This window comes from Pholcus phalangioides, unplaced genomic scaffold, assembly GCF_987345545.1.
Source record: "Pholcus phalangioides strain wild (caught in Gottingen) unplaced genomic scaffold, Ppha-v1.0 ptg000015l_1, whole genome shotgun sequence".
NCBI classification, from domain to species: domain Eukaryota; kingdom Metazoa; phylum Arthropoda; class Arachnida; order Araneae; family Pholcidae; genus Pholcus; species Pholcus phalangioides.
In genome coordinates, this window is record NW_028301608.1 from 63,911,812 (window position 1) to 63,928,881 (window position 17,070).

Here is a 17,070-nt window from a genome sequence, read left to right on the forward strand (position 1 = left end):
GAGTCCATGGCCGTGCTTATATCTCGCTGAGTGCCCCCCCCCCCCCGGGAAACACGCCACTAGATGCCACGGACGGGCTGTAACTAGGAGTGAAGATCATTTTATTGTCGGGAAAGGGGGGGGGGAAAGCATCGAAATGCCTCCTTGAGATCGACTGTGATGCCGCAAGATATTTAAAATTTCTAACAGTGCTGCGAACGTAAACAGGGTATGTAAAACCCCCTCTTTGCGGTCACCGGCTGGACAAATAGAAATTCGTCCGTAAAAAAGAATTGATCGGGAAAGGAGGAACGCTATTAAAACCTTGAGAATAATTCTTCATTTTGAAATAAACACAATTTTTTGAATAACATAAGTAAGAAATACTACATCCTTTTTAGAAAAATTCCCCAATTTAATTTGCAATGGAACATAGAAAAAATTACAGTATTTTCCGATAAATAGAGGTCGCATCCTGTAAAATGGCCGGAAAAAAGTGTTTGTGGAAAAATCGCCACTTTTTTTTTTACATGTCACAGCTTCGTGTAAGGCCGAAACTCATTGTACTGACGTGACGTGATTATTCCGAGTCTAGGTGTGGAAAACGTATCCATGCGATTTTTTTTTGGGGAAGAGGGGAAGATTGAGCCAGCTCTCCGAAATTAATAAGAGGGGGGTGGGGGAGTCTCGATCCCATTGGCTTAAAACAAGTTACGACTTAATGCACTTAACATACGACTTAATACAAGTTACGCTTACGACAGGTCCAAGCACTTCCCTGTGAAAAATCGGGGTCCTCGCGAAAGATCTGTCCAAAAGCCCGGTCCAACGGAGACAGGATCATTTTAGTCGTGGAGGGAGGGAAGAGTATGTAATTTTTTCACCCTCTCCCCACTAAAAAAAACGATCGAAACGATATTTTTCGTTCTTCCACCCCCCCCCCACCCAGAATTAGCAGTCCCGACAAGAAATCCGCCTGTGAAAACTGCCTTCTTCCCTAGTTCCGGCCCTGGCTACCTAAGTGTTGGAGTACTGGAAACAGGGCTGGGGGGAGGGGTCAAATGTCTAGGGTGCCGGACCAGAGGGGGGGGACGCAAATTTCACCTTTTAACCTCTCTTCAACATTTATTGAAATACCGTATATAAAATTTCTATATAAGAGTGCTGCTAACGTAGATAGTTTGAGAATCCCTGATTTATAAGGAGGAAATTTCATATTCCTAGTATTAGAATGCAATGGTACCCGGCTCAGGGGGCTTTGAAATTTTCCATTCATTTCTTATTTTCTCTTTATAATGTTTTCTGTTAATTTTATTTTACTATTATTTATTTGATTCCCCTCAAAGGCACCGGAACCTAGGAGTGGAGGATATTTGAGCCCAAAAAATTTTGTAAGGTGGTTGAGCCCCCCCCCCCCCCAATAGTTTTCAGAAGAACAATGCAGTGCGTCCTCTGTTTCCTGCGTATGTGCTTCATTTCATCCCCGTATATAGGGGACGGCCAGCAACTTTCAGCGCTCTCTCCCCACCCAATGTTAATTTCTTCATGTCAGCGCCTCTGTTGTGAAGAACTTGTTAATAAGCTTAATCATTGTTCACTTTACCTCCTCCCACTTTTTTTCTTTTTTTGTGTTGTATCATGTCCCCATCCCCAAGGGTCACACTCATCAAAAGAAGGAAGAGATGCTCTTGAGTTTACCGACAGTGCAAGCAAGAGAAAGGATCCCTCCCCCCCCCCCCCAAGTTATCTACACTGGTGCCTTCAGGCGCCACTCTGGGAGGACGCAATTTAGGATGAATGGATGCTGGATTGATTCGGAGATAAGACTACTATTGTCACAGAACAAGTGCGTTGAGATTCTGAAGAAAAGTAAAAAAATAAAATTTCGAGCAGATGGATTTCTACTATTTAAAGAAATTTTTTGTCAAAAAGTTTTTTCTGAGCCAAGTGTGAGAAACATATCCACTCGAATTTTTGGGGGGGGGGGCCGAGCCGGCTCTTCTAAAATGTTGGGGGGGGGGGGCTCGGGCCCACTGGCCGGATACAAGTTTACGCCTATGTTCTACCCCCACCCCCAGTCAAATTTTGTTGTAAAGGGGCTCGAAAAATGTTTCGGCATCGATCCTCAAGATCTGTTATGAATGGGCATTTAGAATGTGCTTTTTTCCCCAATATTTTTCAAAAAAACATTGGGGGGGGGGGCCTAAAAGTTATTGGTCCTCCCGCATATACGGGACTCATGCGTGTACGAAGGAGAGGGAGAATGCATTGCACAATGGTTTTTTTCAGTAATTACTGGGAGGCTCAGTCCCCTTACAAAATTTATTGCGGGGGGGGGGGGGCTCAAATGGCCTCAGCCTCTAGGTTCTGGCACCTATTCTTTATAGAGTGTAATTTATTTCGGTTTCAATATCATTGCTTCCCAATTTTCAACCTCCCCCCTCCCCCCCACCATGCATCTTTGGGCTTATTTTCATGTCGGCGCCATGGCCGTCCTCCGGTCGCAGTGAACAAAAGAAGAGACACTCAGTTCTTGCCACAGGCAAAGAAGAAAGAGCCCCCTCAACACCTCAAAGAATCTTCCTCTCAGCCGTGCCTTCTGGCAGTAAGGATTGGAACCGATGGAGGGTGCAATTGGGGATTGAACGGCAGGGAAGAAATGAGATAAACGTATTGTCATGGAACAAGAAAGCCAAAGACCATCCAGATTTTTTAAAAGAACTAAAATTTTGAGCAGATTGTTTCCATTAACTAATTCATAATTAGGACAACTTTTGATTAAAAAAAAATTTTCATCATTGCAAAATGAATAAGCCATATTCATACAAATTTTTGGGGGGGCTGAGCCGCGTCTTCAAAAATGTTGGGGGGGCTCGGGCCCATGGGCCCTATAGAAGTTTACGCCTATGTGTGTAGTCAGTTGTTTTGTCACTAGATGTCAGCACAAATATAACATTTCGATTCCTTAACACGCTGTTCCAGTCTACGTTAACAGATGGCAGCATATCTGTGAAAAATGCTGATGGCTTGTAAAAATTACACAGATTATTTTTAAGACTATTAACGGAATCTTTCCAATCTTATTCAGTTTAACAGAATAATTTATACGAAACGTAGGAGACGATACAAAACTGAGGCGAAAGAAAATAGATCCTCTTCTTATGCAAGGCATTTCATTGCTCGTTACTCCTAAATTTTTGAACTGAACTTATCTCTGACTTGTTTATTTACGAATTTGTTACAAAAAAAACCTTGAAATAAGCATCACGATGAATATAGCAAAAGTTTTAAACAGAGCTTGTTTCAACCGCCATATCGACTTTGTTAAAAGCTTGAATAAAACCTGTGCTGCTAATGCTTCAAGGAGAGTATCAAAGGTAACAAAAAAAAAAAAAATCTTGAAGTATAATCAAATCAGATCTAATGATCATTGAGAGAAATATTAGCGTAGATTTTGGCATCAGAAGAAAAAAAAAATATCGTTGTAGAAGGGGTTATCGTTATATCGAGGGGTAGCAGTATCAACACGCTCACCAAATTCATGGTTTTTTTTGTATCTTCGGAATTGATATCGTTAGAAGGGCCGCAAATGTAGTGGGGGAACAGATGCAGTATAAGCCAGAACCCTCGGTGACTTTTTTGGTGCCAAACACGTCCGACGGTCCAAGGAAAAGTCGCCAAGGCCGTGGCTGACTGCGGACGCCGAAAAAAAAACTAGCGTAGAAAACATAACAAAAGCGAAAACCAACAATAATAATATTCCAAATAAATATTCTCAGTATGAAAAAAATAAAACCCGGACCCTCTTTAAAAAATATCAAACCGATATAAACCGATCCGGAAACAAGACAACGAAAAACAAAATGACGCTGCTTCAAATACTATTACCCAAAGGGAGACGCCATTTGAATAGCCCACGTTACTAGCACCACCTGGAATGGAAAATCTAGAAAAATTACATTGATCTGGCACCATTATGCTGGCCTTGGCAACTTACAGCACACTTGGCGGTCTGGATTATACTGCATCTGTACTCAGTTTACAGTATAATCCAGATCACCAAGGCCAACATAATAGTACTGGGTTGCTGTATATTTTCTAGGTCACTTAATTAACCCGCTGTGCAGTTTCATAATTTGAATGACCCGTGACATTCATGGATCACTTACGTGGCTCGTATCATATTTAAAGATCACTCGAATGACCCACAGTACATTTCCAGATCATTTAAGCCACCCTCGATGACATACCTACAGGGCATAGTTCCATACCAGTCAAGTGACCCTTGACATATTTACGGATTTCCATGGCACAGTTTCAGAGCACTTAAGCTAACCGCAGCAGTACAGTGTTAGATCTTTTAAGCCTAGATAACTAAACTTAAATTGGTGTTACTAAGTAAATAATCTATCGAGGTGCATGTATGGTTAAGTGATAGTGGTAACTAATCTATTAAGCAATTTATTAGGCGAATGTTTAGTTATCCAGGGTTAAGTGACACGTGCCATATATAGATCACCATGACACAGTTCCAGAACACTTGAGTGACCCACAGCACAATTTCACTCTACTTGAGTGGCATGTGACATATTCCAAGATCACTTAACTGGTCAGTTAAGTCAACTGTGTGACTTAAATCACCATTGCTTTAACCTCTCAACATCAGAGGTGGGGGGGGAGTTGCCACAAAGCATGCTTGCCCCCAGCTGACCAAGGCTCCCTGGTTACGACCCTGGTTGTTAGTACCACATTAAAATTTATTTATAAACATTTATTTCTAACAAAATACAGTAAAACCGCCTCTGAACAATGGTCACATTTTGTTGGAATCGAATGCCTCCCATAGACTTAACATTACAAGTAACTTCCAAACAATTTCCAAATGATGGCCACTTAGGACATGGGGGTGTTTTGAGCTGATCTACAAGAAAGTTTTTTCCCCTTAAAAATGCGCTGCAGACCACTTAATTGAAGTGGGAATATGCTGCTTAGTCTATTCGTAAAAAATTAGGTTTGATTACATTTGGCCCGCTCGTCATAAGTCGAGCATGTATAGTCTAGTTGATCTGAATGGGAAACAGGGTTTAAGCTACGCTCGCATTTTGCGAAAAATGCAAAAGAAAAGTTCGAGGCCAGAGTTTCAGCCAGGACGTTCGGTTCGAAATGAGTAGACATCCAACCATCAATCATTCGCATTGCAGCATTTTGCTAAAGCTTTTCCCCCCATTTTCGATTTTTTGCTAAAGGAATTTTTTATCTAGCTAAAACCCTGGTGGAAATACAGAACTATTTGATATTGCTGGTACACTGTCCATATCAATTTTTCTCGCCAACCTGTTGCTGTACCTCAGCGCTTCAAGCCAAATTTTAGGATGCCAAAGTAGCACTGTAGGTACATTAACAGGGTGATAACTGTTTGGTCAGCTGGGGCCAGCACACGTTTTGGTCCCCCCCCCCCATGACGTTAAAGGAGCAGGGGTGGGAACTCTGCGCCATCCTGCTCCAATAGGGTATTTTCGTATTTTTCTGCACCAAATAGCGAATTTTGCTTCAGTATGCCCGGAATTTCGGAAAGGACGTCAAAAATTTTTTGTTCCTGCTTGCAGCGAAACGATTCTTTCCAAAAAAGAGTGTGTTTTATTCCACTGTACTTCAACTATCACCGTATTTAAACTATCGGCCCATCATTGGGCTTTCCATCGCGAAACCCCAATAATATCCGTGATCATGCAACAGAGGATGATTTGCAATGGTCTTTCAGCTCTAAAGCGCAAATGCGAGTCAGTTTTTGTTTTAAAAAAAAAAGTTGCCACTGGAAGTAGCAGACATTACTGTAGTCGATCGTCATTGCGTCAAATCCCGATGTTTCGTGAAAGAAAAATATTCCGGGATTGAAAAGAGCATGTCCGCCGAATTACAATTGCTAATCTAGAAACTTTGCCAAATAACGAGCAAGATCGCCAATATAACCAAATAACGAGTGTCAGATCGCCAATCTCGCTAAATAATGAGTCCTGAATCCCCAACCATTTTCTTAATTCTTCCTAAATTCTCTCCCATTTTGCAACAATTTCTTTCGGAGTATAAACAAATTGAAAACTTGATATAGAAAATTTATATTATCTATGAAGACTAGAAAATACTTAGCCCATTTGAAGGGCTGCTGTTCCAGACAGAAAATAATGCCCTCTGTAAGCAAAAATCATCTTATATAGGCTGGTGCGAAAAACTTTATGACAGCCGCTCTTTCAAACAAGATGTCAAAAGCCTGAAACACCCAAAACAAAAAACAAGCTGATGAAAAGATGTTTGATAACAAAAGACAGTGCAGTTGTTTTATTTTAAAGAGAGGTGAGGGTTAACGAAAATGTTGTTAATTTCGCTGCTCCAATTTATAAATATCTGCTCCGAATCCTATATTTTGCTGCTCCAAAACGGACTTTGTCACTTCCCACCCCTGAAGGAGAGTTTAGAGTACATGTGCTTTGCCCCCCCCCCCCCCGGAAAAAGTTGAAATGGCGGCCCTGGGGCAACACTTATGTACACTACACAGAAAGTGGCTTCGCGTCAACTCCATTAACATGCATGTGTAGGCTTTCTCTTTAATTTTTTCTCTTTGCAGGCATTTTTCAAATGGAGGAAAGCAAGAAAATATTGTCCACCAGCACTACTCGAGGATAAAAGTTATGAAGGTGTAGGACCACATGTGAAAGTGCAATCGTTCACAGATTCGCTATCGTCCAGAGGGTAAGTAGTGTAACTTATCTCTTTCGATAGAAAGATTGTTTTCGGAATTAAATTATGTCACCCATCTGAGGAATGCTGAGAGGGACAGGAATAGTCCTCCAATCAGATGAGAATTGGCTACATCATGTCACATTGGACAATTTTATTCAATTCTTTTAGGTGAAACAATTGTGTATTAAGACTAGCTCATCGGTGACTGAGCTTCCACAATTCTCTTTTCCTTCTAGGACAAAATAGGGTTCTCCGACCGAACATGATGTGCTGTACCCAAGTCTCATCTTTTGGTTGGGGTACTGTTGTAGCCTATCTAGGGATGTATGTTTCATGAAGTTTTCTTCAAGTTGATTAAAAAAATCAAGCAGCAGCTGTATTATGTAAACTGACACATTTTAAAGATCTGATCAGGTCCCGAACAGTATGTATGTATTTCTTTGGACATCTTTCCTAAACTACACTAATGCTCAAAAGTTAAGCAGTAAAAGCAAATGTTTTGATTCTTTTTTGACGGAATTCGCACAGTTGATAGAGTGAAGCAAAGGAGACACTGGTGAAATTACAAAGAAAATCTAAAAAGCAAATAATTGGCTTAGAAAAGAACAATCATGTATTGAGCCACTAAAATTTCAATGGAGAAGGTTGGCCAATATGGTTCTATGACCACCTATGCTGGTTACAAAGGCTCAACAATGTCGATCCATACCAATAATAAGATTAGCAATGCCGTTTTGCAGTATCAGTGTCCACTTAAGTGAAAGACTTGTTTACAGCTCACCAAGGCTTTAGAAAGGGTCATGGAGAGCAGTTGAATGTTTTCCATGCATGCTTAATTGGGTTTAAATCAAAAGAAAATGGGTGGCCATTCTATATAGAGTCAGCATTTTAGACTGAACGTAAGGCTCGACAACACAAACTGTTAATTTTTGCCTTATCGTTCATGAACATTAGGTCCTGTGACAGAAAGAAATGGTGCACTATACCATCTCTGAACATCTAGTAAAGATACAAAAGTCTATTTGGGCACTAATACCAGTTTCTGTCCTCATCGTCATACTGTTACAGTGGATAATTATTAGTTTGTTACTAAACTTTTGAGCATGAGTGCAATTGTCCCAGTCTGAGTTTGTAAAAATGAGTGTTGATAGTCACCATATTAAAAAATGGAGCGCTACAGTGTTCTGACATAAGTTATGGCTGTTTGCATGTGTGATAAAGCCTTGCTTAGAAAAATAAAGGTAATATTCCTTACTTTCGGGACATTTTCTTGTACATTAGGGCAGTAAGAATAAAGCCAATTCTTATACTGATAAGATAATGAGATGAAACTCTCTGAATGACTGGTGATAACAATAATTCCTTCACAGATTTCCAAGAGAACGAGTGTCTTATGATCCACCTAAAAATGTAAACGAACAAATCCATCAAATAAGTCAAAGCATTTTTGGAAGAGAATTGGAAAGTCGGTGGGAAGATACTTCTTTATCTGATTCACATTTGAAATTCAAGGCAAGTGGATTTATTTTTTTCCCCATTTGCACATCTGTATCCTTCACTGTGAACGTTTGAATGTACTTTTGCATAGAATTTTAGAGACATTAGTTCCATTTTGCTACAAAAAATTAAGTTTTCCCGATTGCTCTATGTGATAGTTGATTTTTTTCTATTCTTTTCTCATAGAGTAGCACTGCTAGTGATGATAAAATATGACACATAACTTTACATCGTTCTGAGCATCTTTTTTTCAGAAGACTAATAGAGATAGCTTCAATTACTGAACTTTAGTTTCATGACTATCTAAAGAAATTCCCTGCTAGTCGGAGTAGGGGAGGCTTGAGACAAATGTTTGTTGTCCCTTCAGCATATATATATATGCTACACCAGTAAAACAATCCCAAAAACTCCTAACTAGAATGAATGCATAGAAACATTAGTTTTCTCCCAATACGCTGAATTAAATGATTCGCAAAGTTTGAAAATTGCAGACAAAACATTAAGTAAAATTCATCCTTGATATGCACAATCAGAGCTTTTTGATGATGTCTAATTTTTTTTTTTAATTACCACGACTAGCAGCACTGCAGTATGAACAGATACATCCATCCTTCGGGAATGCTTTGGTATCTGAGATATTAAGTGGAGCTTGTCCTGTCCTTCAATGTGAGCAGGATATTGAAAAAAATAATTAGGCCTATCTAATACTGTGCTTCATTAATTACAGAATTTATGTAAAAAAAGTAGTTAAGGTAAGCTATATAACTTAAAAAACTTGAAACATCAGTAGGATTTACGAGTAGTAGTGTGACCAGATTTCAATATGATGAAAGGGGCCATTCAAGTATTATGTCAGCAGATTTTTTGACATTTTTGGACCCCCCTTGTCAGCAAACATCAACAAAACACTGTGTCAGCAAAATTTCATCTCTTCAGAAAAGGGTGGTTGATGACGTAATCAACCTCCCCCTTTTCCATCAAAAGTCAGCAAATCCGAAACTCCATACCCCGATGCTGACGCAATACTTGGATGACTCCAAACACAAAGTGTAGCCCATTTTAATTTTTGTGTAAAATATTGCCTGTGCATGACCAAATTACATCTCCTGGGAAAAGAAGTTAAAAATCAGTCTGAATACCAAGACAGGTTTTTCAAACCAAAGAATCTGGCTCTCCTATTCATGAAATATATGTTAAATGTATAAATTTGATTGATTGATAAGTGAATGCATAAATCTCTGGAGCACAGCAAAAAATTGCTATTTTAGAGTTATTGCACATTTTAACATTTTAAAATAACTTTCATTGCAGAAGCAACAGTGGCATATCAAATACTTCAATAGTTTGTCATTTCATCAAAGGAAAACTTAAGTTTTGAGTTTAAAGTTGTGCCACTATTGCAGCCCATGAGCAATATCCTAGCAGTAAAAAAGTACCTGATGTCACATCAAAACGCTTGAAAATATCTAGTAACATTTTATTAATGCATGTTTGTGTCAGAATTAAAATTTAAAAAAGAAACTGTTGAGTGTTTATACTTTGTATTTACTTGATTTTTATCCATTATTAATAACTTATATTTATCTGATCAAATAGTTCTTGACGAAGTGCATCGGAATCTTTTCTCATGACATACCGAATTCATATTTGTGCAAGCTGAGAACGATCAACGATGTACTAGAGTATTTTAATACTCCAGTAGGTGGGACAACACCATATGAAGTTCTCATCCGGGACTCTGATAAATTGCCTCCTAATTTGCATGTGATTCCAGAACCGCTGACCTTCAATTCAGACACAGATACCTTTTTCGAGGGCAAAACTGCATATCCCGGAAGGAAGAGACTGATTTACACCAAGCATGGGGAAGAACTTGAAAAAACTATTCGTTGGCCTAAAATATGAAGTTAAGCAAGAAGAGTTTGTACTGATATTATAACTTAGTTCATGTGTGGAGCTATTAATTTTTTTTTTCCTACTTTACAAAGAACTTCAGAAATAATTTATGACATTAAAATATGTGTGAAGTTATTTAATCTTTTTTTTTTCCAACAATAAATTCAACAAGTTTTGATCAAACTAAAAAATTACAAAATACAACAAAAACAAAAGCTTAGAAACTATAATACTGAGAATTTCTATGATGGTAAACCCCCCCCCCCCCATAAAAAGTAACCTGTTCTAATAAAATTGAGAGAAGTTATCAGAATAATTTACTTCACTGCAAAATTTAGTATAAATGAAATCTGGGCTAAACAGTTTCTGCAGTGCAATATATAATTTGGTAAATTTACTTTTCCTCACAAAATCCAGTGAAAAAATATAGTTAATATTCTTTTGTATAAACATAATTACAAAATGCTTTGGGCATGGATGAAATTACAAGTTGAAAACGATGAAACAATTACTTACATGATAAAAATTCAACATTTTCATAGCAACAAATCTTTGCTTATATAACATTGTCAAATAAATTATAACTGTTGAAAATAAACTCTCATTAAAAATCAACATAAACAGTCTAAAAATTTACAATGCAAAGCATCGATATGAGTACAAAGTATATTACATCTGCATAAATATATATACTCTCATCCAATAATGGTCTAACAAACATAATAAAGCAGAGAAATAAAACAATTCAAGTTGGTTCTCTTTTGAGACTGAACATTTTTCTCTTGCTACTTCTTTCTGGAGCATTCTATATAAAGTTGGAAAAAACAGCCTTTTTTAATGTAATAAACAGTTTTTCATACATTAAATAACATCCCATTCTACCCCCGATGATATTAATTATCAAATTTTGAGGGAAAAGGTATTCAATTAAGTGAAGATGTTGCTAATTTTTTACATCATACAGAAAGCATCATTTGACATTTAAAAAAATTAAGTGCTTTGTCTAAAACCTTTTGGAAAGAATTCTGAAAATGAATTCCCTTGGTCTACAAGATCAGCAAAAAAAAAAAATTATAATTTTTTAAACAAATATTTCTCTCTTCATTTTCCAGAGACTCCTAGATGAGCACTACAAATCTACATACCTCACCTTGCCTGTCGAGCTACATGATCACAACTGAAAAGCCATAATGACGGTTTACTTTCTCTCACTGCAGACAATGTTGTCTTAATGAGCTTAAGCATTTTTTAGGACTCAAGTTTATTATTTTAATGAAAGACAACCTAAAAATATCTTGCATGCGTATTAATGAAACATTTCAATAGCTCAAGGGACCCTTTCTTGATTTGAGCCCATTTGTTAAGATGTCATTGAATAAAAGAGTGACATTTATAACATAAGCCTGTCAAAGACTGTCTTATCCTCTTGTTAAGCGTTAATGCAAGAGTAATTTCAAACTTAAAAACGTTGCACTTTTATATTATTTTGGAAATACATGAGCCTTCATTATAAAATAGATAAAAACAGTCATTTAAAATAAATCACAACCTGCACTATATCTTTGAAAAGAATCGCGGTTGATAGGATAGAGATGATTGTGAAACAAATCATTTGTGAGTTTCCATTAGTATTTCCTACGTGGAAGTTTGATTCAATATGTGTTTTGGATTACGAGCATATTCACAGAATGTATTATACTCATAAACCAAATTTCTACTGTGTAGTTAAAATGCTCGTCATATTTTAACATTATTTTAAGGGAAAATTAAAATTTGTCTCATTTCATGTGGTTGAGGCACAATCACATTTTCGTTCTAGAAATATTTTTTATAGTTATGAAACATGTGGTCACTATATTTACAATATTTAGCAATTAAAATTTTTTTTTCAAATAACTTTTGTGGAAATGTTATAGAAATTAATTTACCCAGTTTCTCGTTCCAAGTAAAATAGATGCTTTCTCTTCTTCTGGTGGCTCATTATCTTTTCTTGGGGTCATCACTTTAGGTTTGATGATCTTCTGTCTGATAGCCTGGAAATAATGGGGGGGGGGGAGTTTAAATATGATGATTAGTAGTTGTAGTTTGCATTTTGACTGAAACATTGATTCATCTTATTACCACAAAATGAAAACAATCGTTTCTACTTCACTATTCCCAAGAAAAAACGATGCAGGATCGACATTTCGTCAAAAAAAATGTTATATTCAAGTCTATTTTTACAGATTTTCTTGGTGATAAACCTGCGGGAACCATCGACTCTACTCTACTGTACACTTCTGGGAGGAAAAAATACTCGTCATGCCGTCTCTGGGTTTTTCCAACGCCATCTATAGCTGGAAGGCCTCCCTACTGCTTTTTGACGTCATCAAGGGTCGTCAGATCCGGGCGATAGCTTCTTTCTGCCTGATTGTTGATTTTACTGGTGAATTCAGCAAAAAAACTTAAAAATCCTGATAAAATAATTTGACTATTCTTTAATTTTGGGAATTACTTTTTCATTTAAAAATAGATTTTTCTCACTTTGTAAAATTTAAAACTTAACTTTTTTTTGCATAATATTGCATGCAGAGAAAAAATGGAAAGTGTTCAAAATTATTATGATAGCACATTAAAAATTTGGAAGTTAAATTCAATTTTTCTTTCTTCCATTACATTTTTATATTTAAATCCAATACATATTCTAATTGTGAAAAATCACCTGAAAGTAACGAATTTCCAAGTGATTATATACTCCACTATTTATTCCGATAAATGGTTCTCAAAATCTTTTATAAAATCAAAAGAAACTCAAGAAAACATTGCACCGTCAAAACATTTTATTCACAGCAAAAATAATAGTATTAAAAATCATCGTTGCATTAAAACATGAAACATATGCATAAGAAAAAGAAGTATTTTTGACAGCTATTGGTCAGAGTCACGAGTGCGCTTAAAAACATTAGTTAAACCTAACATATAATTCACAAAAAAAATCTCAAACAAGCACCGTCTGCAGTTTTTTGTTTTTACTCATTTTTCGGACAGACTTCTCTTTAGCTTTTAACAAAAAATATCCTTCATTTTTTTTGTGACAGTAATTTTTTTAAAAAGTATTTACTGCAGCAATCACTAGATATTTAATAATATTTTCTGATTTGTGACCATCAGGGCATTCAGTATTTAGCATCAACTCTTTTTCTAATAAAACATCCATGGCTAAATCACAGACAAGATGTCTCTGATTGGTCACTCCTAAAAACATTGCTTCTAAATTGCTTGAAATAAGCTTTTGCACCACAACATATATATAAATAATAACATTAAGCACATCTGGGTGAGGATATGATAATCCACCTCTATCTATGCTCTTAATCAAGCAGTTTTCTGGTTTGTCAACATCATCACACAAGACAAGATTTTTTTTACAGAAACAACATTTTAATTTTTTAATTGTGGCACAAGCTCAATATCCAGCTATGTATGTTAAAACCGGAATGCTTTCTGAAATTTGATCAATATCGTTATCATTAATTTCAATTTTCATTTTAAATAAATCGTGAGATTCATTTCTGGACCTGTGTTTCCACTCTTCGATGTCAGCACACATTGTTTCAGGATTAACATCAATTTCTCCAAATACAGAAGAATTCAGTTTCAAAGACACAAAATTTTGTAACCTCAGTTTGTTTTCAATTTCAAAAATTTGTCTCAAAGAAATCAGATACTGAGACCCTGCTAGCTGACGGAAACTTCCAAATCTTTTTTCCAAAATGTCAGTTTGGATCTTACCTGTCAGCAAGTAAGAAAATCCCAGTTCTGTACAACAATACTCAGACAGTTCTAGAACAGCATATGTTGTATGTAGTAGGCTAGTGAATGTTTCCCGAGTTAGAGTTCCAGTTGAGTACATTGAAACATGGAGAACACCTTCTATTTCACCTAAGTGATCCATACCATTCATAACATGCTCATTGAAAATCTGGAGCACTAGCTTAACATTCTGCCTCTCAAAATTAGTGGGTGACAGAGCTTTGGCAGATAACCCATATGCAAACTTCACCAAATTGCCACTTTCAACTGAGTGAAGTTTTCTCAATGTTTCAAATGATGCTGTTCTAGTGCAAGTAAAATTGTCAAAATCCAAATAGAACATACATTTACCTGCATTCTTTTGGTTCAACCAATTGTTTCTGACACATTTAATTATATGAACAGGATCAAATATAAAGAATAATGGTCTGCTTTGGTTGCATGGATGCTTATAAACAATAGATAGTTTAGGGGGATCATTGAAATATGAAATCGCTTTCCCATTTATAGCATTATTATCAGTGCAAATTACTATCACTTTATAACCTATTTCTTCTAAACCAATCACAACTTTCTTTATCATTTCAAACAAAACCTCAGCAGTTATACTCGAAACAGGTAATATGTGAATAATATCATTGTAAGAAGATAGGAAGCTTTGGATCATGAATGCAAATGCACTTGTTGCACTCAGATTCTCCCCAACAGCTCCAACAATATTTCCTCCCTTATAATCGACTTGTGGCTTAATATGTATCTCATCTATCATCAGAGAAATTATTTTATCACTGTCAGTGAGAGATCCATAACGTTGTTTGGCATAAGAAAGAAAATTTGCATCGAACTGTTCATACAAAGGGTTGAAATTAAATGAACTACATAATCTTTGGAGGGTATTAGGATGCGGTAATATAATTAATTTTGAGTTCCGTAAATACTTGTAAGAATGAGGAGATATTGAATACAACAAAGAAGAAAATATCAATAACTCAGGAGAATATGTAAATTTTTGTTTTTCCAAGAGCAATCTTATCTGTTCTATAATGAAATTTATACTGCATTTCCTTTCAACACGCAATTCATTTTGTAACTTATTCAAAAGAGCAATTAATTCATTGCATGTATTTGAAGGCATGGGATTTATGGCAGCTGAACTGATACATTTCAAAACATCATCAATGAGTAAAATGCTATCAATCTTAAAAGGAAATTCGAACTTACCAATTGATTTTATTGGTACATCTTGAAAATAATAAGTAATATCCATTAAATTATTCACAACTAAGGAACGAACTATTTTGGGAGCAGCAGAAAAGTCCATCTGAAAAAAAATGATACATTCTTCTTTGCACAATATGGACCAATTTACACCGACTTCAATGAGATGGAGTTTCTGTTTCAAAGCTATAAGGTCTAAGCACTTATGTTTTACATCAAATTCAGTCTTGCTGGTGTTGCTCTCCTCTATTGCTCGTTGTAAGTTAGCCATCTCCACTCTGGAACGTTTCTTTTCCGGGCTTTCTCTATGGGAAGGAGTATTTGTAAGGTAGGATGGACAGTTTGGAAACACTCTCGGTATTGCACCTTTTTTCAATTTTGGATACTTCAGAGGTGCCTTCAATAACACTCCAGTATTTTCATCATAATGAGAGACTTCCCTTATGACATCTGATGGAATAAAATGTAGTTCACATACCTGTAAGAAAAATTTTGGAATTTTAAGAAACAAATGCAAATACCAACAGTTTTAATTTAAAGATATTTGAAAGTATCTATGAAAAATTTGAAATTAATAATTTAAAAATTTTTCCCATTGTAATAACCAGTATGGGATCTTTGATCTTGGTTGTTTTTCTGTTCACATGATTTTTTTTATAATTGATTCTAATCAAATTTGATTTTAAAAATAATAATGCAGTTTCCATTTTTAATTGAATAATTTAAGGAGCAATAAAATGAGGGAAAATATGAAATAATATAATCATATTTTTAAACTTTAAGACCACATAATTGTTTTCAGGTTATCAATGCTTATATATATCTAGGAGATTTGTAAGTCATAAAAAAATCTCCCTTTTAATAACACATATGCAAAAAAATCTTGTCCTAAGTACGTTAATAATTATATATATATTATATACATGACAGAACCTCTAAATAAGGGACGCTCAGAGGCACATCTGATAATAATATAGGATTATATCTTCTCTATAGATATCTAAATAAACGTTGGACTAGAAATTAACTAACAACTAAATGCTTATTTATTAATCATCAACATCTCAACAGGCAAAGCCCAATAAGAAAGGGGTGGGGATACATGAATATTGATTTAGAATTAAAACAATCATTTCAAAATTTTGTCATTACTTGACAAAACATGTCCGGCTTTGGTAAGCTCTTGCTGTAGGCTATGTATCACATATCTCATTATTTTAATACATTTTAATATTATTTGCCAACTAATATGACCTGTGAATGTTACAATCACTTAAGGAATTAAATCTTAGCTCAATTATAAAAAAAAATCTAGCAAACGTAAATTCAACACTTACCCTCGAACTTGTAGATGGTATGAAGTCATCTTCTCTTTTGAGAGCTTGAATCCATTGTTTGCGCTGCTTAGCATTTTTTGGGATTTGGAAAGTTGACACTTTTGTCTTTTTGTCATAATTGCCTCGACAATTTGGAGCAACGCATTTATGAGGCATATTCTCTTTAGCGAAAAAACAAATGACCAAATATTTCTACTATTTTCAGAGAGGCCGTCAAAAGCATGGATGCCTTTCAAACCCGGCGCTTTCACGATCAAACATGTTTCTACACGCACACCGAGTCGACGACTTTTGATGACGTCACTTACGTAGCAGCTAGCTGTGGGTAAGACGCCTTCATATACGGAGGTATTAAGGAGTTCTAGCTGTGGGAAGGCCTTGTAGTTATAGGAGGTGTTGTCTCGTCTCGCAGCCGTCTCTGGGTTTTTCTCCGCCATCTCCTCCCGATACAAGAGCCGTATGACGTCACCATTCGATTCGGAACGTAGCCGCCAAACCACCCCTCCCCGAGAGTGGTCTCGTCTCGCAACTACTGCTGCCACCTGGATTTCGCTGTCGAAGTGGGCGTTTCACCGCTTGTATTTAAGTGTCGCTACCCATGGTCTTTCACGAT

At 36.3% G+C, this 17,070-nt stretch overlaps 2 protein-coding genes across 2 annotated transcripts in view; one reads left to right on the forward strand and one right to left on the reverse strand.

Annotated features, from left to right (window-relative positions):
* Positions 1-2,947: 2,947 nt before the first annotated feature.
* Positions 2,948-10,377, forward strand: mRpL50 (mitochondrial ribosomal protein L50). The gene is made up of 4 exons (XM_089244069.1): positions 2,948-3,356; positions 6,602-6,726; positions 8,088-8,229; positions 9,811-10,377. Exons 1-4 carry the CDS (start codon positions 3,249-3,251, stop codon positions 10,117-10,119), a joined length of 684 nt encoding a protein of 227 aa, XP_089100195.1. The 5' UTR covers positions 2,948-3,248; the 3' UTR covers positions 10,120-10,377.
* Positions 10,232-17,070, reverse strand: part of hob (bridge-like lipid transfer protein family member hobbit) — a 57,712-nt gene continuing 50,873 nt past the window's right edge. Inside the window, exons 49-50 of the mRNA XM_089244064.1 lie at positions 12,039-12,143; positions 10,232-10,915 (exon numbers count right to left, since the gene is read on the reverse strand). Coding sequence (XP_089100190.1) covers positions 10,856-10,915; positions 12,039-12,143 — 165 coding nt within the window. The 3' untranslated portion in view covers positions 10,232-10,855. The remainder of the gene's footprint in view (positions 10,916-12,038; positions 12,144-17,070) is intronic.

What these genes read in the sequence shown, in the direction of transcription:
- mRpL50 (XM_089244069.1), top strand. Translation starts at nt 3,249, where the DNA reads ATGAATATAGCAAAAGTTTTAAACAGAGCTTGTTTCAACCGCCATATC. An exon ending in CTTCAAGGAGAGTATCAAAG is followed by an intron (nt 3,357 to 6,601) that starts GTAACAAAAAAA and finishes TTCTCTTTGCAG; the next exon opens with GCATTTTTCAAATGGAGGAA. An exon ending in GATTCGCTATCGTCCAGAGG is followed by an intron (nt 6,727 to 8,087) that starts GTAAGTAGTGTA and finishes ATTCCTTCACAG; the next exon opens with ATTTCCAAGAGAACGAGTGT.